The sequence below is a fragment of the Rhipicephalus microplus genome, chromosome 4 (genome assembly GCF_043290135.1).
Source record: "Rhipicephalus microplus isolate Deutch F79 chromosome 4, USDA_Rmic, whole genome shotgun sequence".
NCBI lineage: Eukaryota > Metazoa > Arthropoda > Arachnida > Ixodida > Ixodidae > Rhipicephalus > Rhipicephalus microplus.
In genome coordinates this window covers 100921087-100945410 of record NC_134703.1, presented here as the reverse complement: position 1 = coordinate 100945410, position 24324 = coordinate 100921087, and the positions used below count along the sequence as shown (strand labels likewise).

The 24324-nt window shown below is 47.4% G+C and overlaps 2 protein-coding genes across 2 annotated transcripts in view; both read left to right on the top strand.

The window, feature by feature from the left end:
* LOC119172231 (cholinesterase) overlaps window positions 1-15571 on the top strand; it is a 306247-nt gene extending 290676 nt beyond the window's left edge. The window contains exon 8 of the mRNA XM_075893348.1: window positions 15445-15571. The gene's annotated coding sequence lies outside the window, so the exon portion shown is untranslated. The remainder of the gene's footprint in view (window positions 1-15444) is intronic.
* Window positions 7-21906, top strand: LOC119172229 (uncharacterized). The gene is made up of 3 exons (XM_037423264.2): window positions 7-16070; window positions 18546-18822; window positions 21403-21906. Exons 1-3 carry the CDS (start codon window positions 15349-15351, stop codon window positions 21754-21756), a joined length of 1353 nt encoding a protein of 450 aa, XP_037279161.2. The 5' UTR covers window positions 7-15348; the 3' UTR covers window positions 21757-21906.
* Window positions 21907-24324: the final 2418 nt, after the last annotated feature.

The window sequence follows — 24324 nt, the reverse complement described above, 5'->3', positions numbered from 1 at the left end:
TAGGCGCTAGTACATGAAGCCGTGAATGTGTCGTTTTTCGACGAGTTTTGCACACGCTGTATATGTAGTTGTTAAGTTGCTGCATTTTAAAATCACGGGAACACTGACATGTGCATGTGCACTCAGTCTCGACAGTGCTTGACAGCCTTCGTGTCGTTAAAGGGGAACAAGTAAACATGACCCCGTATGTATGCGAGATGTTCAGCGATACTTGTGTATGCTGCATCATTTATGGCTAAACGAAGTACGCCTTGTACCATCGCTACTGGACCAAGCATTGGAAGATTGGTTTGGTTGTCACGACTGCCAACGTGCCAGCAGTATTGCCTTGCGATGCTATTCCAGCTCGGGGACATCTAATGTTCTCTGCGTAACATCTGGGAAGAGATTGGACAACAAACGTCATGCATTCTGATTCATCTGATGAAATATTATATGTACGCTATGTCTTGACGCTCAAACGTACTTATGACTGATGTAAGCTGGACTGCCGCATCTCAATTTAAACACCGCTCCTTGATTTTTTCTTTCAACTACTCTTGAGGCACGCACTAAAAGTGGCCCATTTCTGTACCCATTTGCGATGTTGAACGCCAGCCAGCAATGCTCTGAACGACATACGCCACAGTAGTGTATATATAACGTATTTATGTATTATTCTGATAATTATTGAAGTTTCGTTCTTGCATGCATTTATCAAGTGTTGTTTTCCATTTTTGACCAGTAACATGCTTCTCCCATCTGTAATGTGAAAACCGTGAGGGTAAAATAAATAAATAAATAAATAAATAAATAAATAAATAAATAAATAAATAAGCGTAGAAGGGTGCCTCCACGCGCCACAGTCTTCAATAAGGAGGCGCTAGCATAGTTGACACTTGCAGCGCGTTCATCAAACACCAAGGTGGTGGTGGTGAAAAACATTTAATTACAGAAAATTGATCTAGGACTTTTTTCGAGATTTTTACAGATTAGTAGCAGTCTCTATTCCGGAGCACTATTGGTTGGAGATGCTGTCCTGGATCTCTGAATCTAATGGGCCTAACGGGCCTGAAGGTCCTAGCAGCCGAGCATGGCTGCCTACTAGTCCTCTGGTCTGGGGTTTGGGTGAGGTGTAATGACCATGAAAGCTGTTAATTTGAGTCCACTCTGTTTGTGTTTGAGCAGCAGCAAAGGCTCGATGTTTGCGTACACAGCACGACTATTTCTGCTGTTTCACCAGCGAAATCCTTTCTGCCAATGAGAATGAGCCAGATGGTTTTTGGCCAGCACTTTAGCACCTCCGACGAAGCAACGCAACCCTATTCCACAGTCGAGAAACGTCCGCACAGCGCCAAGCGAAAGTGCTGCGTTAACCGTGTTCAGTGCAGATATCCTTCTTTTTCGAGCAGAATTGTTAGCTCATGGAGCGTTTTATGGAGTTGCGAATAGCTGCCGAAAACCGTAGAAATTACCACAAGCAGTCATATATTATTGCACATTAAAAATAGGCTACATCTGTAAAGTCATGTTTCACTTTGCTGTTATACCGATTCCTGGGGTGAAGGGATCAGCCATCTTTTAGAGGCGAAGCTCCTCAAGGCGGGGGCTTGTCTGCCGTAGTTGTATGTCGTAATCAAGCCGAGTACGCGAAGTATTCACAAGAGGCCGCTCGCATCGCTCGCATAATTCGAGATCTTTGGACAGACAGACAGACAGACAGACAGACAGACAGACAGACAGACAGACAGACAGACATAGGTCATTTTGTGCATGTGTGTTTTATGCATCGTCCAGACTTTATATGAGCTAGATGACGCTGATGCCATCTCATGAACTCATCATAACACGTTGACCTGACAAATCAAGCACGAAATTAAGCACAGACAGACAGACAGACAGACAGACAGACAGACAGACAGACAGATGGACGGACAGATGGACGGACGGACAGACGGACGGAGGACTCACGGTTTACCGATCAAACCCTCCCAAACATCGCCCCACACGTCATAATTTACTCCGTGGATATGCTGTGACCTTTGAAGACGATAGTCTTTCTTGGGAGCCTTCAACGTAAAAATTTTGGTCTGTCTGTCTGTCTGTCTGTCTGTCTGTCTGTCTGTCTGTCTGTCTGTCTGTCTGTTTGCCCACTTTGAAGGACACCTTAAAAGGCATCGAACATACCTAATGATACCCCAAACAAGCCTACCCCATCCGCAGCACCCACCAATGTTACTCATGATTCAGCGTTCACACTTATGCAATTGTCAATTAAAAGCAATTATTGCGCATACCTCAGGCATCATAACAACACGTATATATTTTGTATGTGTGCCTCTTACTAGAAAAGGCATACATAAGTAATTCTAAGGCCCGTAGCGTTTATCACGTTGCGCTGACCTTGCAACACATGCACGAAAAGGCGAGTCTTTTCAACGCTTTGCTAAGACGACACGGTGGTGGCACCTACCGGTCGCCTTGCGTTCTACACTTTATCACCTCTGAGACGGGCGTGCGCGCCAGTCTCAGAGCCATGCGCTTCGTTTTCCCAAAAAAAAAAAACTACCAGATAGCGCTCATGTCTGACGTGTGTCGTGACTTGATGCGTTCGTTCACCTCCGCTGTACGCTCGAGGCACTCTAACGCAGCGCCTCCAGAATACCATTTGCCAATTTCTTGCGCAGAACATCGAATGTTTTGTTCACTCTCTTTACACGCAAGATCGTCTTTCGACGACATTTGCTGATTAACATGCAGATACAGGGCCAATATTTTTTTTTCCTTTCTCACTTTACACCCTCTTCCTTGCACCTATTTCCCCACTCTATGGCAAGGGAGCAAACCAGATGCTAATATCTAGTTATTCTCTCAGCCTCTATCTTCAGCTTTCTTTTGCTCCTTTTCTGCTCATGCAACTCAAGATTTCGTGCTTGATTTGTCAGGTCAACGTGTTATGATGATTTCATGAGATGGAATCAGCGTCATCTAGCTCATATAAAGTCTGGACGATGCATAAAACACAAACGCACAAAATGACCTATGTTGCTGTGAGAACACGAGCTATATGTACATAGAGTGTCTATTCTCGCAGTAGCCGAGGAAACTCCAGAAATTAAGTTTATCTGTCAGTTGCACATACATATATGTATACCACGTTCAGTAAAATTTTTGTGGGGTTGATTTTAGCGGCCTTAGTGGGTCTAAATCCAACAAGGAGCCATGCAATGGAAAGCAGAATAGTTCGGGTGGAATTAAATGGCACGTTACTTATTGTATGCGTAGAAAATAAAATTATTAAAATTAAGCAGCGCCTTTCTGCCTTATTAATGTCCCTGAATATGAGACAGCTAACGCACCTGAAATTGAAAATTTCGCTTGTACGCACAAGTCCGAACTGGTTAAACAAAGCAAAAAACTATGGCGTCTCCTATATTCATATGGTGAATTTGGGACGTTAAACCCGCATGTAGATCAAATTATTCAGGTTTAAAAAAACCATTATTGCTGACGAGCAGCAAATTCGCGAACATCTTCCACAAGTGTCAAATATTTTTGATGAAATTCTTCACTTTACCATCGAACAATTCCGCAATTGTATTTGCATTAAGCGTATATCTAAATAATTTTGGTGCCATTCAGGAAGCCTTCACAGTTTTTGCATAGTGCGCTTTGGTTTACTGGTGTTGAGTGCTGGACGTTGACGCAAAGCGTTGTATGCCACGTAAAAACTGCTGCCATCCAGCTTCAGCTCTCCAAGCCAGGAATTCATTGGAAGTTACGACAAGCATCCAGTTTTCTTGTTGGTGGTGCACAAAGACATATCAAAGGCGATCGTATGAACATAGTGCAATATATGCCCCGAAAAAAAAAATGCACTAAATACCCACGAGCAACTTGCGAAGATACTTTATTTTTTTCGTTGCAATTGCTTGACAGCGACCACATGGCTGCACCTGTAAAAAACATGTATTCTTCGCGCTCATGTGACACCGTCCGGCGCAACATGTTTGAACACCTAATCGCGATACAATTAAAAGCTCGCACTCGGCATATGACTGTATATGAAACGATGGTAGTCAGTGCATTTGCTGCTAGAAGGGTGACATTGTTGTATCTATGTGAAGCGATACAAGTGATCTAACTGGTTGACTTTAAGTTGTCACAATTGGGCTAGTAATGTTTCAAAATACGAATACCAAGCACTTTCTTTTAGCTTTAGCAAGAAAGCTTACGCGTATAAACCTTGGCAGAATTTCACCTGGACGCCTAATGTATGGGCTAAGGGAAGCTTTCAGATGTCAAAACGCTTGAGTTCTCAAGTTGTTGTACCATTGAAGAAAAAGATGTTTCGGTGCGTAATAAACTTATCACACACCTTTTTTATCTTGAATAGGGAAGCTTGAGACATGGCTAATAAATGATCAACTGCACCAGTGATTTTAGATGAACGGGGCCGTTGCCGGAATTAATGACATTGTTAGATCCGCGTGCGCTGGACAGTGCCCTTTTACTGCTGCGTTTCTGTAAAACATCTGCTAGTACAGCTAGGTTGAACTACCTTTCCAGCACTATTTTTCAGTTTATTACAGTACAAACTCATACCACTTTATCGCATAAAACGATAGATATTCTTTATAAAACCTTCTTGTCTGAACAATGCTGAAGTGGCTAGAGGCCAGTGTCCTGTGCGATGTTAGTGCACGTTAGTGAACACCAGATGGTGTAAATTTCCGGAGCCCTCCACTGCGGCGTCTCTCAAAATCATATCGTGGTTCAGAGACGTCAGGCGTAGGCGGCCCGCTCAGCGGAATCGATTCAAGAATTTGGTGGCATGTTGGCTGACAAAAAGAGCCAACATGCCGCCGCATTCTTGGATGAATTTCGCTTAGCGGGCTACCTACGGGGATACGGAAGGCATACTTCTTCCAATAACTTTCCTCATTAAACACGCGCTCTTCAGAACCCATCCGTCAGCGTTTACCTTCGACATCTTGGTGTTAAAAAATACGACGCCTGCTTCCCCCCCCTCCCTGTTTGTAACTGCTTTCTTGTTGTATGTCTCATTCATAGGTTTTCGGGAACAGGCGTACACCGCTATAGTCGGCAACCCTTTCTGGTAGCCGGCCGCGGTGACCGTCTGTTGACTCCGAAGCGTTAAGCTATTTCACTTGTTCGTGTCTGAAGCGGCCGCCCCACTGTGGCCGCCCCTTTTGCAGCACACCGCTCCAACTTTGCGCTTTTCCGTTTTTCCCACTCTCTGAGAACATTTTTGAATCCCTACCACCTGATTTGAAGTGAAGCCACATTTTGTCGATAAGGAGCCCTAACCCTGGCTAAACCTGTAGGTTTAGAAAAAATGGTTGACGATTTAGAGTACATTGTACTGTACTATGGGAGAGCAGATGTCAGAACTACTTGCTAATCTTCAAGAAATGTCAATAGTGGTTGCAGTGCTGCCTACCCAACTTTTTAAACATTACATATTGTAGCGATGCTGAGGCAGACTGGCTAAAAAACAAGCAACTTTATTAGGGCGAATTTGTGCCCACAAGTCTGATGACTATGGTCGTCGAGTCCGAGTAGCCGAGAGGCACAGATTCAACTAACTTCCTCTTCCTCGTTGTTGGAGCGCGCGAACGCGTGGCGCATGCCAGCCGGGTCTTGCTGGTGCTCTTGCCATGATGATTGCGGCGGGCTACTTGAACGTGGCCAACCTGTCGCGGCATTATCCCCCTCCTCAGATGCATCGTCCCGATGCTTGAGAGAGTGAAATGATACATGCGCCCTCTCACTCGTTTTCCGACGATCTGTCATGATAGGGCTTCATGTGGACTACGTGTACCACTTCCGTGGTATTGCGGTGTCTTGAGCTCACGTGTCCCGCGGATCTGACTTCATAAGTGACGTCGCTGATACGGTTGAGTACTTCATAAGGGCTGAAGTATCGACAAAGAAGCTTTTTCAGAGAGTCCGCGGCGGCGCACTGGGATCCATATCCACACTTTGTCACCGGGATGATAGAGTGCATCACTGCCTCGCTTGTTGTACCGACTAGAGTCGATGCGCTGCTGACGGCGTATTCGGTATCTTGCCATTTGTCGTGCTTCTTCGGCTCTTTGCAAGAAGTCATCTAAGTCAGGTGTATAGCTGTTTTCGTCCTGTAGTGGTAACATGGCATCCAGTGGGGTGGTCACTTTTCGGCCGAATACTAGTTCGAAAGGGGCAACGTGGGTTGTTTCTTGAACGGCCGTATTATATGCGAATGTTACGTAGGGTAATATTTCATCCCACTGTTTATGTTCAACATTGACATACATTGATAGCATGTCGGTCAGAGTTCGGTGGAGGCGTTCGGTTAAGCCATTTGACTGAGGGTGATACGCCATTGTTCTTCTGTGATCGGTATTTGTCATGCGTATCAGACATTGCATAAGGTCTGCCGTAAATGCGGTGCCCCGATCCGTAATAACGACGATGGGCGCACCATGTCTGAGCACTATGTTGTTCACAAAGAACTTGGCGACTTCGGCAGCTGTCGCACTGTACAGAGAGTCAGTGTCAGCATAACGGGTCAGATAGTCTGTAGCTACGACAATCCATTTCTTGCCTGCACATGATGTCGGGAAAGGTCCTAGGAAGTCCATGCCGACTTGTTGGAATGGGGCATCCGGAGGGTCTATTGGATGGAGAAGGCCGGCTGGTTTTACGGCTGGAGTTTTGCGCCGTTGACATTGACGACAAGTTTTCACGTAGCGCTGCACTGATGCGAGCAACTTAGGCCAATAGTATTTCAGGCGAATCCTGGCGAATGTTCGGCTCACACCCATGTGGCCAGATGTTGGCTCGTCATGGCATGCATGCAGAATTTCCTGTCGCATGGCTGTGGGCACGACTAGTAAAAACGTTTCGCCATTAGGTTCAAAGTTCCTCCTGTAAAGGACACTTCCTCGAAGGCAGAACGTGGAGAGCCCTCTGGAGAATATGCGAGGAACTTGAACGTCGAGACCCTGCAGGTGTTGTATAAGCGCCAGCAAATCCGGGTCATCTCGTTGTTGTTGAGCGATTTCGAATGCGTCGACAACGCCTAGAAACGGGAAGTCTTCCTCTTCAGGTACACTTGGATCGACGGGAGAGCGTGACAGGCAGTCGGCATCACTGTGTTTCCTTCCAGATTTGTATACGACCGTAATGTCATACTCCTGCAGCCTAAGGCTCCGTCTGGCTAGTCGACCTGACGGATCCTTGAGATTTGCTAGCCAGCATAGAGCATGGTGGTCACTGACAGCTCTGAACGGTCTACCATAAAGGTAGGGTCGAAACTTATTTATTGCCCAGATGACTGCGAGGCACTCTTTTTCAGTAGCAGAGTAGTTTGCCTCAGCTTTTGAGAGCTTGCGGTTGGCATAGGCTAAAACTTTTTCTTGACCATTTTGCCACTGGACTAGGATGGCGCCGAGGCCGACATTGCTGGCATCGGTATGGACTTCAGTGTCGGGTGTCTCATCAATACGGGCAAGTATTGGTGAACCCTATAGCCGTTTTCTTAATTCATCAAAAGCTTTCTGTTGTTCGCTTTCCCATGTGAAGGGCACGTCGTCTTTCGTTAGTTTTGTAAGAGGTTCCGCAATCTTTGAGAAGTTTTCCACAAATCGCCTATAGTAGGCACATAAACCCAAAAATCGACGCACTGACTTTTTGTCTTTGGGTGTAGGGAACCTCTGAACAGCGGCTGTTTTTTCGGGGTCAGGACGAACACCGTCAGAACTAATGACATGTCCAAGGAATCTCAGCTCTTCGAAGCAGAAGTTGCATTTTTCGGGTTTGATTGTCAAGTTTGCTGACCGGATGGCTTGTAATACTGTGCGCAGTCGCTCTAGATGTTTGTCAAACGTTGCAGAGAATACCACCACGTCATCCAAATACACTAGGCATGACTGCCATTTCAATCCCGCGAGGACAGTGTCCATCATTCGCTGGAACGTCGCTGGCGCGGAACAGAGGCCGAATGGAAGCGCTTTGAATTCGTAGAGGCCATCTGGTGTTACGAATGCCGTTTTTTCACGGTCCCGCTCGTCTACCTCTATTTGCCAATATCCGCTTTTCAGATCCAAGGCGGAGAAAAACTTTGCGGATCGCAGCCGATCTAGTGTATCGTTAATACGTGGCAACGGGCAGACATCTCGTTTAGTTACACTGTTGAGTTTTCGGTAGTCGACACAGAATCTGAGCGTATTGTCTTTATTCTTAACGAGCACTACGGGGGACGCCCATGGACTATTCGAAGGCTGGATGACATCATCCGAAAGCATTTCCTCCACTTGCTTCTTAATGATTTCCCGTTCTTTCTGTGACACTCGATATGGATGCTGGCATATAGGCCTCATGTCGTCTTGCGTTATAATTCTGTGTTTCGTAATTGACGTGCGCTGGACCATCGAGGCAATCGAAAAGCAATCAGAGAATTCTTTTACTAAGGCGTAAATCTGTTTCTTTTGACTGTCCGGAAGGCTCTGGTTGATGGTCACGGATGTCGATGTTGCAGGCCACTGGTCGAGTGGTTGACGTGGTTAAGCTGCATAGTTCGGTCGCCATACAGAAGTCGTGTAAATAGGCAATAGCCGTGCCTTGAGCGACGTGTTGAAGTTCATTGGAGAAATTCGTAAGTAGGACATCTGCACGGCCAATCGTCACGTGAACAAGACCCCGAGCTACGCAGACACCTTTTTTCAAAAACAGCCCTAAATTTGTATCCGCTATGCCTTCGCGGTTGTAAAATGCGTCATTCTCTACGAGCACCATTATACTGCAGCGTGGCGGCACAGTTACGTCATCATGAACTACGCGTAGAGCAGTTAGGCTTCGCTCCTCAGATTCCTCTACGGGTATAGCTCGTTCAGTCGAAAACGATACGCTGGACCTATGCAGGTTAATTACGGCGCCATTAGCTCGCAAAAAATCCATTCCTATAATGAGGTCTCTTGAACATTCTGGTAGCACAATGAAATCGGCAACGTAAATAAAGCCCCGTATTTCAAGTCTTGCGGTGCATCTGCCAAGGGGCGTAATAATGTGACCACCTGCCGTGCGTATCTGTGATCCACTCCACTGTGTCACAACTTTGTTTAACTTCTTAACCATCTTGTGACTTATCACTGAATAATCAGCACCGGTGTCGACTAAGGCATTCAGCTCCCATCCTTCCATTCTCAACCGCAAATCTGAAGTAACGCTTTCGTGGCTGCGTCCATTTACCGGAAATACACCGTCGTCGCCCTCAAGCCATATTGGAGGATCTTCGTAATTGATGTTATCAGCGGCCTCACTTCCACAGGTCGCTTGCTTCAGTTTTCCGGGAGTGGACTTGGAGAGCGATGACCAGGCTGTCTTGAAGGTGCACGTGGGCTGGATGACCGGTAGCGCATAGGCGATGGTGACCGTGACCGACGCTGGCGTATAGGTGGCGAGTTCTGGCGCGTGGACAAGAACTCCTCAATCTCCGCTGGTCGTTCGCCGTTTCGGGGGCACGGTGCATACGACGAAAAGCCTCTTAATCCGGCCTGTCGGTAAGGGCAGAATCTGTACAAATGACCCGCTTCGCCACAATGGAAACAAAGAGGCCTGCGCTCGTGATCACGCCAGACGTCACTTTTCCTGGGCCTAGGCTCCACATAGTGATGCGTGCTACGTGCTCCTGGGGGCAGATAGGTAGCCGTTGGTTCCCGTGGACGAGGTGCGCTGCGTGCTGTAGATGGGAGAGGAGTCGCCGCCATCGCAACTGCTGCATTGTTGTGTACTGTGGGTTGTCGGAGAACTTCAGAGTACGTTCGGATAGGTCGAACCGGCTGCAGTTCACGCTCTGGTTCTCGTATGACCTGCCTCAGTTCGTCACGAACAACGTCTGTAACAGATAGTGCAGTTGGAGTCTGGGGCATTTGCAGTCTGCTCAGTTTTTCCCTAATAACTGATCTAATGAGCTCTCGCAGGGCTTCAACGTCGTTTCGCACGCCTCCAGAGAATACCTGTGCAGATGCGCAGTTAAGATTCCGGTTGTACTGCCGAGCGCGTTGTTCTAGTGTTTTTTCGATGGCTGTCGCTTCCGAATAAAACTCAGCAACAGTGCTTGGAGGGTTGCGGAAGAGAACGGCGAACAGCTCTTGCTTCACTCCGCGCATTAGATGGCGCACCTTCTTATCCTCAGCCATGTTGTAATCCGCACGCTCGAACAAACGGACCATGTCCTCAATGTACATGGCAGCACTCTCGTTTGTGAGTTGGTTCCTGGATTGAAGAGCAGCTTCCGCTTTTTCTTTTCGGTCCATGTTCGCGAACGTAGCCACCGCTTGTCGTCGAAATACCTCCCAGGTAGACAACGAGGTTTCATGGTTCTCAAACCATGTCTTTGCGAAGCCCACCAGGGCGAAGTATACGCGACGGAGCTTCTCTCTTTCGTCCCATCCATTCAAGTTCGCCACTCTCTCGAACAAGTCCAGCCAATCTTCAACATCCTCGTACGAGTCACCGTAGAATACTGGTGGCTGGTGCGGTTGGCTAATGAACACTTGTGCCGGTGTTACCTGGGTAGTCATAGTGGTGGCATTCATAGTTTGAATTCCCCTTGGTGTGAAGTGAAGAGGACCGAACTCAGGTGAGTCACCTCGAAGACGGCGACTTGCCCTCTGGTGTACAGGAGTCACTTCCACGGGGTTGATACGCTGGTCGTCGGGGCTACGCTGTCTTGAGCTCGCGGGGCTTCGATTCATACCCAGCAACTCCACCAGAAATGTAGCGATGCTGAGGCAGACAGGCTAAAAAACAAGCAACTTTATTAAAGCGAACTTGTGCCCACAAGTCTAATGACTATGGTCGACGAGTCCGAGTAGCCGAGAGGCACAGATTCAACTAACTTCCTCTTCCTCGTCGTTGGAGCGCACGAACGCGTGGCGCATGCCAGCCGGGTCTTGCTGGTGCTCTTGCCATGATGATTGCGGCGGGCTACTTGAACGTGGCCAACCTGTCGCGGCAATATGTACTCGTTTGATACAGCCATCCAGTCGGGTTAACCTGAATTGTGGTTAGTTGTCATGCGCTGAAGTTTATTTATGTAGCTGTGTCCAGGGCCAGCATCCTCGCTAGCATCAGCGCATCATATCAGCTTCTGGTGTTGCTAATACGCATGTTCCAGTTGGCATCATCGCGCAAGTGCAAATAGTTGGTTATATAAACATCTGCAACTCTTCAACATGCGTCTGTGAGTGCAAAATTTGTACATATATTTAGCGTCATTTGATGACGCGTTCTATTTTTTTTTGCCCACCCCTCTTGCTATGTCCCTCAGGAACGAATGTAGCTCAATCAAACATTGCAACACGGTCACCTTCCCTTCGCATGCTTCGCATAACGTCAATTCCCAAGTACGTGAGATCTGCTAATTTTTTTTTAAATTTTTACCGCGAAATGAGGGACATTGAGACACGAGACAATGCTGCCTTCGTTTCGCATGCGTTTGTACTCTGACGCTTTGCGCTTCGTGTCGACGCAGGGGGGGGGGGCTGGGGGAAGAGAGAGAGGGAAGTAGACATGCACACGCAGTTAGGATGGTCACGCCGCACACCGCACTGAGCTTGACGCCAAGAAGCCTCAGATCTAAAAAAATTGGCAGCATATCCATGGAGTGAATGATGGAGAGGGGGGCGAAGCATTCGTCCGTCCATTCGTTATTGCTTCCGTCCGTCCATGCGTCCGTCTGTGTGACCGTCCATGCGTCCATCCGCCCGTACGTGCGTGCGTCTGTTCGTGCGTCCGTCCCGGCGTTCGTCCATGCATCCGACGCTGCGTCTGTTCATGCGTCCATCCATGCATCTGTCTGTGTGTCCGTTCGTCCATCTATTCAACACTCCAAGTACCACCATCTCGCATCTTTTCATCATATATTCCCCATATAGAAGCATAGCCATGCAGCGGACATTCCAAGGACTAAACAAGAGGTGGCATACGCACGCTTTCTTACGGCTTGCGCTTTGGGTCTACTTCCCTCCTCGAGTTCATGGTATAACTAGTTCATTGTATTAATGGCACTGCGGCTCAACGCTCGCTAAGTCTTTCTAAAACTAAGGAGGTTGCACCCAGCGAGTATAACGTAGCAACCGTTTCTTGTCAGATAGTGCTCAATGTACATGCCAATGGCTGCTAATTGTGTCGCAGCATGTGCGTTAACTAAAAGCCGATTGCTTCTGTCTCTCATTCCCCATTAGCAGCTATTGGCATGTACATTGAGCACCATTTTTTATTGTTCAACAATGCACAGAACGGATCTCCCACCTGTATCTCCTTGGAGGTCATAATGCAACAATCGTTACACACTACGACTACGAGGGACGAACGGGTGCCACTATAAAAATCTTCGCCCCTAAAAAATCGCAGTATATCCCCGGAGTACATAATGATGAGAGGGGCGAAGCATCCGTCAGTCCATCCGTGCCTCCATCGTGCGACTGTCCGTGCGTTCATCCGTACATCCATGCCTCCATCGTGCGACTGTCCGTCCTTGAGTCCGCCTGTGCGTCCATCCGTCCGTGCGTCCATGTGTGCGTCCGTCCGTCCGTGCGTCCATATGTACTTCCATCTGTGCGTTCGTCCCTGCATTCGTCACTGCATTCGTCTGTCTGTTTATCCGTGCGTGCGTCCGCCCATCTGTGCGTCTATCCATCTGAGCATCTGTCTGTCTGTCTGTCTGTCTGTCTGTCTGTCTGTCTGTCTGTCTGTCTGTCTGTCTGTCTGTCTGTCTGTCTCTCTGTCTGTCTGTCTGTCCATTCGTCCATCCGTTTTGTGAACAGTCCAAGTACCGCCATCTCACATCTTTACATCATATATTCATCATACAGAAGTACCGCCATCCAGCGGACATTCCAAGGACTGAACGAGAGGTGGCAGGGTCGGAATAGAAGAGCGGCACGCACATACTCTCTTACGGCCTGCGCTTCGTGTCTAGTTCTCACCATTCAACGCCGCTAGTTCATGGCACTGTGGCCCAACCCTGGCTAAACCTGTGGGTTTAGAAAAAATGGTTAACGATTTAGAGTACTTTGTACTCTACTATGGGAGAGCTGAAAGCCGTCCCTGGTAAAACCGTGCTAAAACCAATGAGGTTACGCCCAGCGAGTTTAACGTGACAACCTTTTCTGGTCAAATAGTGCTCATAGTGCATCTTTCTGGTACTAGTTTTTTCTAGTAAGCATCAAATTCAAGGCAAATTTTATTAGAGATTAAGTCATTAACACTTTACTCAGGAAGGTATTTAATCAGGAACAACTATCTTTTTAATTATGAATAACGTGCGTGGGTTTCCTCCTCAATTGAAAAGGGTGCGCGCGTGCCACTGCTCTACTCCAGCCGTGGAGGTGGCTACCTACTACTACGATGACGAAGACTACTACATCGACGATGACTACTACTACTACTACTACTACTACTACTACTACTACTACTACTACTACTACTACTACTACTACTACTACTACATACATCGCGGACGCGCGACTCACAGCATAGGAAGCTTCACCCCCTAAAACGAAGCTTCTCATGGATTAGTAGAGAGCGAAGCAGCTAATGTCGATGCTCAATGCGGTGTGCGTATCCAACGGTGTTTACTGCGCATGCGCAACGGCAGGCCCAAGCGCTGCCAAAACGTGCTCACGCTCGAGTGCGTTGGGGCCTCTGTGAGGCGTAAAGTGTGAAGCAATGTGTGGTATTGGGCTATATTTGGTATTCTATAATTAAACTGCTGAGCGCAAAAAATTTACACCATCATCACAAAAGACTCTTGTTTTCCCGTCTCTAGTAGACGTGAACAAAAGGATTGCCCAGCCGCTTATCCATCGTAAGGAGCTGGGTAAGACGTTGTGTCTTCTCCGCATACACTGTCTCAGCAAACATGTGGTAGCGTCGAATGAGGTTTTCAGACGCATTATGAACCCACGTGCTCCCGCGTGGCGTGGCGATGAACCCTCGTGGCGTGCTCCAACAAGTGTTCGGGACGAGTAACAGCAACATAATCTACAGTGAATTCACAGTGTGCTCCACTTGCAAGGACGCGTTAACATCTGATAAGGTGCCCATGATAAATGAAACCCTAAGTCGACTTATGCGCTGCATTGCATGCTACTTGCTCATTGCTGCTCATGGTTACCTTAAGTGGGAGAGGGCGTAACTTTGTTCAAGTACTGATAGAAATAACGATCGGCTTCGAAATCCTTATCTTATGCCACGCCGTGGTGGTTCGGTGGTTAAGGTGCTCGGCTGCTGACGCACAGGTCACGGGATCGAATCCCTGCTGCGGTGGCTGCTTTTTCAATGGAGATGAAAATGCTGTAGGCCCATGTGCTCAGATTTGGGTGCACGTTAAAGAACCCCAGGTGATCAAAATTTCCAGAACCCTCTACTACGGCTTCTCCCATAATCATGTGGTGGTTTTGGGACGTTAAAACCTACACATCAATCAATGCCCGTCTTATGTTGACACCCGTAATACAAATATTTAAACTTGTGAGGTAATGCCGGGAAGATTGTATCAAGCATATATGTCCGTTGCAGTCAACTCCGCCTTGTTGGCCCCGCCGCGGTGGTCTAGTGGCTAAGGTACTCGGCTGCTGACCCGCAGGTCGCGGGATCCAATCCCGGCTTCGGCGGCTGCATTTCTGATGGAGGCGGAAATGCTGTAGGCCCGTATGCTGAGATTTAGGCGCACGTTAAAGAACCCCTGCTGGTCAAAATTTTCGGAGACCTCCACTACAGCATCTCTCGTAATCATATGGCGGTTTTGGGACGTTAAATCCCACATATAGTCATCCGCCTCGGTGACGCAATGGTTATGGCTTGTGGTTACTGACCCAACAGTCACGACTTAGATCAGGGCCACGGCTTTTTCACTGTGGCGAAGTGCTCGAGGGCTGTGTTCTGTGTGATGACAGTGGATATTCAAGAATACCAGATGCCACAAATCTTCGGGGCCATTCACTACAGCATGCCCCAAAATTGATTGATTGATTGATATGTGGGGTTTAACGTCCCAAAACCACTATATGATTATGAGAGACGCCGTAGTGGAGGGCTCCGGAAATTTAGACCACCTGGGGTTCTTTAACGTGCACCCAAATCTGAGTGCCCCAAAATGGCACCGTGGTTATAGCATGTAAAACCCCTGATAATAATAATATTATTGGTGCACTTAGCGATCTAGCTACGTCGTCACCGTGCGTATATGAATGTTTAGATCGTCTGTTACTTCATGACCACATTATGGCGTCGTCTTTATGAGCCGCATACGAGCGTATCTTGTGCACGAGGCAGACAGTGGTACTCCTGGCAACGATGATTCCGACAATTCTTTGTCGGTCCCGTAACATCGGATATCACTTCAATAATCCCGGTATGAAGCTTTGCTTTCTCTTTATAACTCTCTCCCAGGCGCACTCAGCGAGCATACCTGACCTGCGCCTGCGCATTGGCGCACGAACTTACGAGGTTACAAGAAACCCGGAACGAACAGCCGCCAGACTATCGACAGTTACCTATGCATGTTCGCGAGAGCGATACATGGCTGGCTTTGGCGCCTGCAACGATGTACACCTCGTCCGTCGTGCTTTTCCGACCCCGGCGGCGTGGTTAGCCCTGGCATTCCTCGTCGGCTTCCATCAGCACAATGAAGTGGGCGTCGTCGCGGACGACGCCGTCGAAGGCCGCATCAAGTCGCCCTTTACGTGCCAGGGCCGGCCGTACGGCTTCTACGCCGACCCCATGTCCGGATGCCACGGGTTCCACATCTGCAACCCGCAAGTGATTGGCGGCCTGCTGCACTCGCGCATCTACAGTTACCAATGCCGAGGAGACTGGGTGTTCGACCAGCTGCGCTTCGCCTGCGTGCCACCGAACGCGACCAGACCAGATGTATGTGAGCAAGTGGAGAGGTTCTACTACATCAACGAAGCGTTCACCATGCGTGCCAAGCTGCTGGAGTCTCGGGTTTCCAAACGACTCTTCAGCTGCGACCGAATCGCGCCTGGAACGTACGCCGACATGCGTTCGGGATGCAAGTACGAATTTATCATTTCTATTATCTTGCGTCGTATAACCTGTATGTTGTTGTGCACCACGGAGAAAATATACCGAGATTTTCGAAAATTACCGTACGTTAGATTTCGCGTCACCTGGAGCAGTTGAACACTGACTATAATGTCCTCATACACACAACATTCACATGAAACAATGCTTTGATGAGCAATTAAAATTGGAAACACCCTTGCTCAGATGTTCTGTTGAGGGTTGAACGAGTGGCATGCGTGCTGAATATTAAATCACCAAACCTGAGGTGGGGCCACCCATTGTGCATATGTGTAATTAGATCGATATCCGTTCTTTCGCAACAATTAGTGATCAAAGTTTGTCCGGAAAGAGCGGTTTTTGCGTTGGCTGATTATAAGCTACTGCGGAGGCTTCGTGGTTACTGTAGTCGACTGCTGACCCTCAAGAGGTGGGTTCTAGTCCAACCGCAACAACTGCATTTCGATGCCGCCGAAATTCTAGATGTCAGCGTACTGTGTGACATGAGCGCACGTCAAACAACCACCGATTGTCAAAATTATGCGATGCCCTCCACTACGACGTCTCTCGTAGCGTCAGTCGCCTTACAACGTTAAGTCCTTCCCACCCACACATTAACTAATTCAACAACCAACCAGCGTTTTAACAGCCTGTTCAGTTGGTGCGAGTTAAACGACATTGGACGCTCGTGTGCTTAGATTATGTTCCGTCAAGTAAGCAATGGTTCAGAGGATACCCGCTCTACATGACAACGTTACTTGTAGGCGGTTTTAAAACACTGGAACATGTAAAACGTAATATAAAGGGCGCACTGCAGCGCATACGCGTCTTATCGGGGCGTGCTAATAATTCAGAACGAAAGTTCGGGGCTATCAAGAAGTATGGCCTAACAATTTTTTTATTTTAATATCGCACAAGCATCGACTGTAAATAGGCTGTAGTTTTTAATATGGACGAGAAGCAAAGAGTCCTTCGATACAGCAATCGGCGCACTCTGGCTTGTGAAGCCATCAGTGCACAGATAAAGCAGAAAATACGTGTGCATCTCAAAGCAAACAGCGTAGCAGATGGCGCTCGCTCACGATTGATCTGAGCTTGCACATCATGCGTAAAACTGCGCTCTTCCTCGTCTACATCAGTTCCAATCATATACAGGTCAATGCGAGCACCGTATTGTTGAATTGCAAGTTGGTACGCGTATACAAATCGGGCCCTTACAGCTGTACAACGTGCGGTACGGAGCCCCGTCGTGGTGGTCTAGTGGCTAAGGTACTCGGCTGCTGACCCGCAGGGCGCGGGTTCGAATCCCGGCTGCGGCGGCTGCATTTTCGATGGAGGCGGAAATGTTTTAGGCCCGTGTGCTCAGATTTGGGTGCACGTTAAAGAACCCCAGGTGGTCTAAATTTCCGGAGCCCTCCACTACGGCGTCTCTCATAATCATATAGTGGTTTTGGGACGTTAAACCCCACATATCAATCAACGTGCTGTACGGAGCGATACATGTACGACGTTCTGAAGGAATGAACTATATTATAGCGACTGATGCTATGTCTTTGATTGATTGATATGTGGGGTTTAACGTCCCAAAACCACCATATGATTATGAGAGACGCCGTAGTGGAGGGCTCCGGAATCGTCAATCTGTAATGAACAGCGCTTGGAAACCAATAACTGCCGCAGTGTTTCCAGGGCATCTCAGAGACTTTGTCTGGCGGTTGGGCTGGGGCTTGCTCCCCACGCGGGATCGGTTGCAGCGATGGCAGGTGGTTCGCACTTCCACTTGCCCTAACTGCGTCATGGTAGAGACCAATCGTCATGCGACGTTTGAATGTGTGGTTTCACCCTTTTTTGGCGTGCGGTTAATGCTGGTTTTCGGGGACAGGGTGTGCGAACTTTCGTGTCCAACGGCCGATTGCCGCGTAGCCGCTTCTCCACTCTGTTAATAGTTGCGGGGCTGTTCAGCCTTTGGAGAAACCGATCTGAGGCCGTAGCTGCCAATTGCCGCTGGCGTGCTTTGTGGCCGGTACTGGGAAGAATGAGACGAGAGATCCCCGCGTTCCTCTTCGAGGAGCTTTTCTTCCTCGGGGAGCAAGAGTTTCTGCGGCATTGGTCATGCCCTTTCGTCAACGTGGAACACGAAAGGATACAACTAATTTTTCGACTGACTTGGTGCTAAGCAGCGCCCGTTGAGTTGTTATATATGATTTCATTTGTTGCATATCGTGTTTCATTGCATCTATTGTATCGTTATACCATTGTATCATGATATCGCATTGAGTTAATTCTTGTGTACACATATGCCAACATTGTCTTGTATATTAGAGCAAATGTCTTCACTGTAACGTAGTGATGTTAGTCGTGAAACATAGATGTGCCGAAGTGTATGTGCCCTGTTACTGGAATGGTATGAATCCTTTGTGTTCTGTACATGCTGTAAATAATTTTTTTCTAAACACTCGATTGCGCAGGTCGTACTTCATGTGCGCTATCGTCGATGGCGAAGAGATCGGAGCCAGGATGTCTTGCCCCATGCCCACTGTGTTCGACCAGCGCACCAAGAGTTGCCAGTTTCCCGACTTGGCAACCCCTTGCGAGCTGTCGGAGATGTACTTCGACGTTCCCAACTACGAATACATCAAGCTTACGCAGAAGCCGACAACAGTATTCAACCTTTCCCCTCGAGGCAATGTCCGATTGCCTAGCATGCCGGAGCATTCTGCGTATCGGAGTCCAGTTGGGAACAAGGTGAATCTCAGTACATGCTCACTGAGGAACTTGAGTCAGCTCTGTTGACTGTCCCCGTGTTCATTTTGTTCAGATAAGGGTGTGACGCAGGTGAATGTGATGAAAGCAGCTATAGAACTCGGCAGGAATTCTGTCTACTGTACTTTACAGGTGGGGAACGAAGATGACAGCCCTTACAAATAATGAAGTTTAACAAGTAATTACTCCCCTAAACTTTTACTTGGAATGACATTGCTCATAAGCACTTGCCGAAAGTAATGTCATCACATTGCTGTGTCTTTTAAAATGTAATTCAATTACTTCAGAATTACTTGAACAGAAGTGATTAAAGTGTGCGACACATCAGTCAGTACTCATGTGCACCCGTTAGCAAAAGTATACGGACTGTGGATGCGTAAGCCGCGGTCGCCGTCGCGAGCCGTCTGATGTCGAAAGCATTTCGGATATCAATGTCCAAGTAAGTTCGAACGCTTCAGGATTGGTATTCGGAATAAATGGCATTTCTTAGCTTTCTTTTTTTTTAAGGGATTTTTTTATACGTTAAAGAAAGCGGAGATGCTGTATTTTAGTGAAATGTAATCGGAACAGTAACGAGATATTGTTAAAGTTACTCGCTGAACGTAATATTAACTTGCCGGACCCAAAAGTAATCAGTTACAAACCTAATTACAGCAAAAAGTAATTTCAGTAGTTTGACCAATGTAAATTAGTTGCTGCCAAGACTGGGGTGCATAATGTTAATTCCTTTTTACGCTCTTTAACATTTACCCCAAGGTAGCTCAAAACAAACAGATAAGAGAGGAACTGCCTTGCCCTATGTTATGCCGGTTGTGGCCAGACTGGAGATGCGAGACTGCTAAACTTGAATGACCTCCCGTTAATTCCTACAGTGTCATTTTATTTGCATTTGTTAAGGTGACTTGAAAACCAACTCTATTGCACCGTGTCTAAACATTATTATTTTACTCTAATTTCACTAACAAATCAAACTTTCGTGAATTTGTAATGGTCTATTGATCTGCCAGGTCGCCAAGTTCAAGAATGGTTCATGCAGGTTATAGAAAAAGTAATTTTATACTGTACTCTCCTTTGGCCTTCTATGCATAATTTATGTACATGCGCACATTGCCCTTAACGAATTTGTGTTTTTTTTTTCACTTTCGATTCCTCTGGAGCAGTATCTCTCTAGCTGTTCTCGTCGATATGCGCCATTTGCGTTCGCTGAGGCCTTGGCACTCGCCATCTGTTTGGTCATAGGGTTTTGCCCTTATCGTTTACGACACGGCTATTGCCCTCTGCGGGAACAAACAGCACTCTCTCATCTCGCTGCACCCCACGTGACGCTTTGTTGCGAACCGCGGTTAGACAGTTCTCTGTGTCATAGACATCCGGGAAACGCTACGAAGGCTAGACAGATTCGTCTGGTTGCTCGCATTCTCTATGCATACATAGTGTCTCGCTACTCGAAATATGATTGCGTGGTGGAATAGAGTATATATAATACTTCTATTTTGTAAACGTATGGCTGAGCTATTGCCGTACGGGCGTCGGTGGTCGTAAACTATTAAACACCGCTGTGGCGACAGAGTGATAGCGGAGCAACACGATTGTCCGTATATGTCCTGCGACCGCAAGTCAACGCCTGCGTCGCGACTATAGAAGGTACTGCATCGCGTACTCTTGGCTAGCTGCCCTCGAGTGCGTCTCTCACGCCTGAGTCGATGTAACGTTGCGTGCACGAGCTGTACGATTGGAGCTGTAGTATGCTGCGTTTATTACGCGTAAAAGCATTGCACGTCACAAAGACTGCCCATCTAAGCGCGGAAAGCGAGACTTGTATGAGTAGAACATACTTACGCGTAGGTTCCACCGCGTTGTGATGGGACTATATGCATCACACAAACTCCACTTTTTGAGACCTGCCCTGTGCTTGTCGTCTATGATGTCCCGAATAATATATTCCCGGCAGAATTTCGGGGTAGTCGAAATAATAATAACAATAATAATAATAATAATAATAATAATAATAATAATAATAATAATAATAATAATAATAATAATAATAATAATAATAATAATAATAATGATGATGATGATGATGATGATGATGATGATGATGATGATGATGATGATGATGATGATGATGATGATAATAATGATAATAGTGATGATGATAATAGTGATGATGATAATAATTACCCGTGCGTTTGTGTTTAAATGCTCAATAAAAACGCCACAGGCAGAAGGTTAATATGAAGATCGCACTATGGTGTGCTCCGCCATATATGGTTGCAGTTGGCAACTTCGATCCAGGGTGTTGTCACCGCTTGCAGATTTTCCCTTGCTTGATGCACTCTAATTTAAAATATAACATCCCAGACTGAAAACAAGGATGATAGACATAAATAATAAGTGCATGTGGGTGTTTTTTTTTTGTGTATACACTTGTTTGCGTTTATTTTATATGAATAACAAACTGGCAGCCATTTCGTTTTTAGTAAAATATTTCCTTTGTCTTTTTTTTTCTTTCTCTTCGGCAACGCCATGCTACCGTCTTTGAAAAAAAAAATGCGAAACCAGTTGCTCTCATCTGAAGTGATCTTGGCTGGACTCGGGGTGAAGCACATCATGGCGAAGCACGCTGTCACGGCTTCCAACGGCCACAGCGTCCCCGAGGCGCCTCCATCGAACTTCAGCTGCTGGGGTCGTCAGTACGGCTACTACGCCGACGTGGAACTGGACTGCGAGTACTTTCACGTGTGCACCGTCGTAGTGGGCACCAAGGGACAGCGACTGTTCCTGAAGTACTCGTTTCACTGCGACGAGGGCACTTTCTTCGATCAGGAACAATTTGAGTGCCGCATCCCCGCGGAGGCGCTGCCGTGCTCGCAGGCTCAGGTTTACTACGACCGAAACTCCGCGTGGAACGAGTAAGGAAGAAGTGAGCCTGCGGACAACATTTCGATGACTGTTAACGAAAGAGGAAGTGTGAAAGGAATTCATCATTAAATGGCTACATTTACGTCAGTGAGGAAGGGCTTGATTGACGCAGTTAGAGAATAAAGCTAAGTATTGTTTAACAAACTCTGACGTTATTATCCGGGTGGTCGCGTGACCTGCCGTAGTTACGGCGAAGACGTGGCTGTCGGCTGTTCACTGCTTGACAAAGTCAGCGTCACTTCAGTTCGTCGACCATTATACTACTTTGTGGAACCAGCAAAAAAAAAAAAATCTTGTGTTTAACACGGGATCGTTCACGCAATGTTCCGACTTTAAGGATGTAGCACTGAATCCTAGTTAGCCCATATTAAAAAAAAAGTTTCTGAAGCGAGAAGCTCCCGTAACAGCAATGCTAACACACCGGTCATCTCACCAAAGCGCGTCTCCAAGAAAGCAGAGACTAAGAGTATGTACCAGTTTCCTCCTTGCACTGTTCCTCAGAGCACATGTGTTTGTGACAACTTACACCTGCATAGTCATTTCACGTTACGCGCACTTCGTTTTCCTTAGATCTCACGCTCACTTCTCCTTTTAAGTGACGGAATTCTTGCTCTAATTATGGCTCATTGTTGACGATTCACTCACCTTGAAAAAAAAAAGCTCGTTGCTTTATTATTGTCAGTGTATTCTAAAAGGGGCTCGAGGTGCAATAAATGACGCTAAGTGCATGCAAAATAAGCCCCCCGTTGCACTTATCGGTTCTTTGTGTCGTGCTTCGAGCATCACAGCCATTTTTGCGATGTGCGTACTAAAAACGGCGCCTACGCCAAACTCTACCGAGTCGCGTATGTAAATAATGCTGCGGTTGCAAGGTCGCACGTGACGAAGCCGCAGCCTTTACTATAGGACTTGCCCAGGCGGTGAAATCACCCAGGCGATGTGCACATGTTTGATGAAATGCATCTATCCTTGCCTTATAACTTGGCTTTATTATCGCTTCTTCCGCCATGTTTCGCCGTGGGTGCTATCTGTTAGAACTGTCGATGGCAGGAATACAAAGCACGTGCTCAAAAGCTTCGAAATACTATCACCGTGCGCACGACACATGAGAAAAGACGGGAAATATAGACTCCTCACTTCAGTACGCAGGCTAGGCTCTGATGTGATTTGCAAACGAATCGAATGCGCCTGTAGCCTTGTTAACTTGAAGAGTGAGGTGCCCCATCTGACGAGAACGTTAACGCCCCTGGATATCGACCGGGTCTGCTCAAGACGTTCTGCATAAACTTCTCATTTTGTTGGTCAACGAATCAATTTTCGGTGCCATCCTAAACTTAAAATATCCGTGCACCTTCGCGCCCTCAAGGATCAGAGGCCGTTCTTTCGCTTAGATTAGGAGCCGATAGATGTCGCGTGTAGTTCACGAAGTCAACGTCGATGCTTTCGCTTTTCCCAGGCTCGAAATACGCGCCTCGCCGGACTCGTTTGGTGACTCCCGCATAGATGGCACCGCTGTGTGGTCTCGTGCTTTCACGGCAGCAGTAATGAAACTCGAGCTTCCACTTGCTGAAAGCCAGGTGGGACGGCCTCGCCCTGCCACGCGCGGCTGTTCGGGTTCCTCAGCGTTATGCAGTTCCATATGCGCTTGTTTGTGCATGTAGTACCGCCCGTTGTATTGCCCCTTAAGCCTTTTCACATTCTCGGTCATGCCTGGTGCACCCTCTGACGTTGAATCTAGATTCCCAATTCCAATAAAAATAAGTAGCAAAATATAAAGTGACGTGTTCGTCCACATGTTATTCGCATATACGTACAGAGAGGGAAGGGGGTTGCCAAAGTTCCCCAGGCCACTCTGACTTAGGAATGCATGAGATAAAGGCCCGGCAACTTTTGACCAGCCCTGTTCGTGTGCGCGTGAACGTTATATTGTGATAATTGTTGGGGCTTTACACCCCAAAACCACGATAATGTTAACAGCGAAGCGGAAAGATATGGTCCTTTTGACTAACTGGGGTTCTTTAACGTGTGTACCTAAATTCAAGTGCACGGGCCTCTAACAGTATTGTCTCATCTGAAAGTGTGGCCGCTATGGTCCCTTAATGACACGACGCGTAATGACACGGACCAACAGCCAGCTATGGCAAAATAGCTGTGATCTATAGGGCGTGCGCAGGGTGCCACATCAGGGGGGAAGGGGGGCGAGGTTCATCGCAGTGCTCCCCCCCCCCCCCCGCTAAACTGCTCCCCCACTCTTGCTCCCGGACGCCTAAGCTATAGTTTTGCAACGCCAAGCATTTGCATTTCATTCAAGTTCTGGTGGTATTATGACGTCCTACGTAATGTTTCTTCTCATGTTCCATGACTTTGTTGCATGTGACCGTGTTCAGAAGTGGCGGGACTGCATCCCTTGGGTTTAGAAAGACGCATGCACAGCAGCAGTCAACGACGTCAGCTCGGTACTGCGGCGATTCACTTGATAGGCGTGCGCCACGCAGCATGTGCTGGCAGCTTTAACACAAGACGGCTGTTACGCGAGTGTGCATTAGAAACAGAAGACGATGG

Coding starts and splice junctions, on each gene's coding strand:
- LOC119172229 (XM_037423264.2), top strand. CDS start 15,349: ATGATTCCGACAATTCTTTGTCGGTCCCGTAACATCGGATATCACTTC. Junction 16,071..18,545: donor GACATGCGTTCGGGATGCAA/GTACGAATTTAT, acceptor TCGATTGCGCAG/GTCGTACTTCATGTGCGCTA. Junction 18,823..21,402: donor GGAGTCCAGTTGGGAACAAG/GTGAATCTCAGT, acceptor ATGCGAAACCAG/TTGCTCTCATCTGAAGTGAT.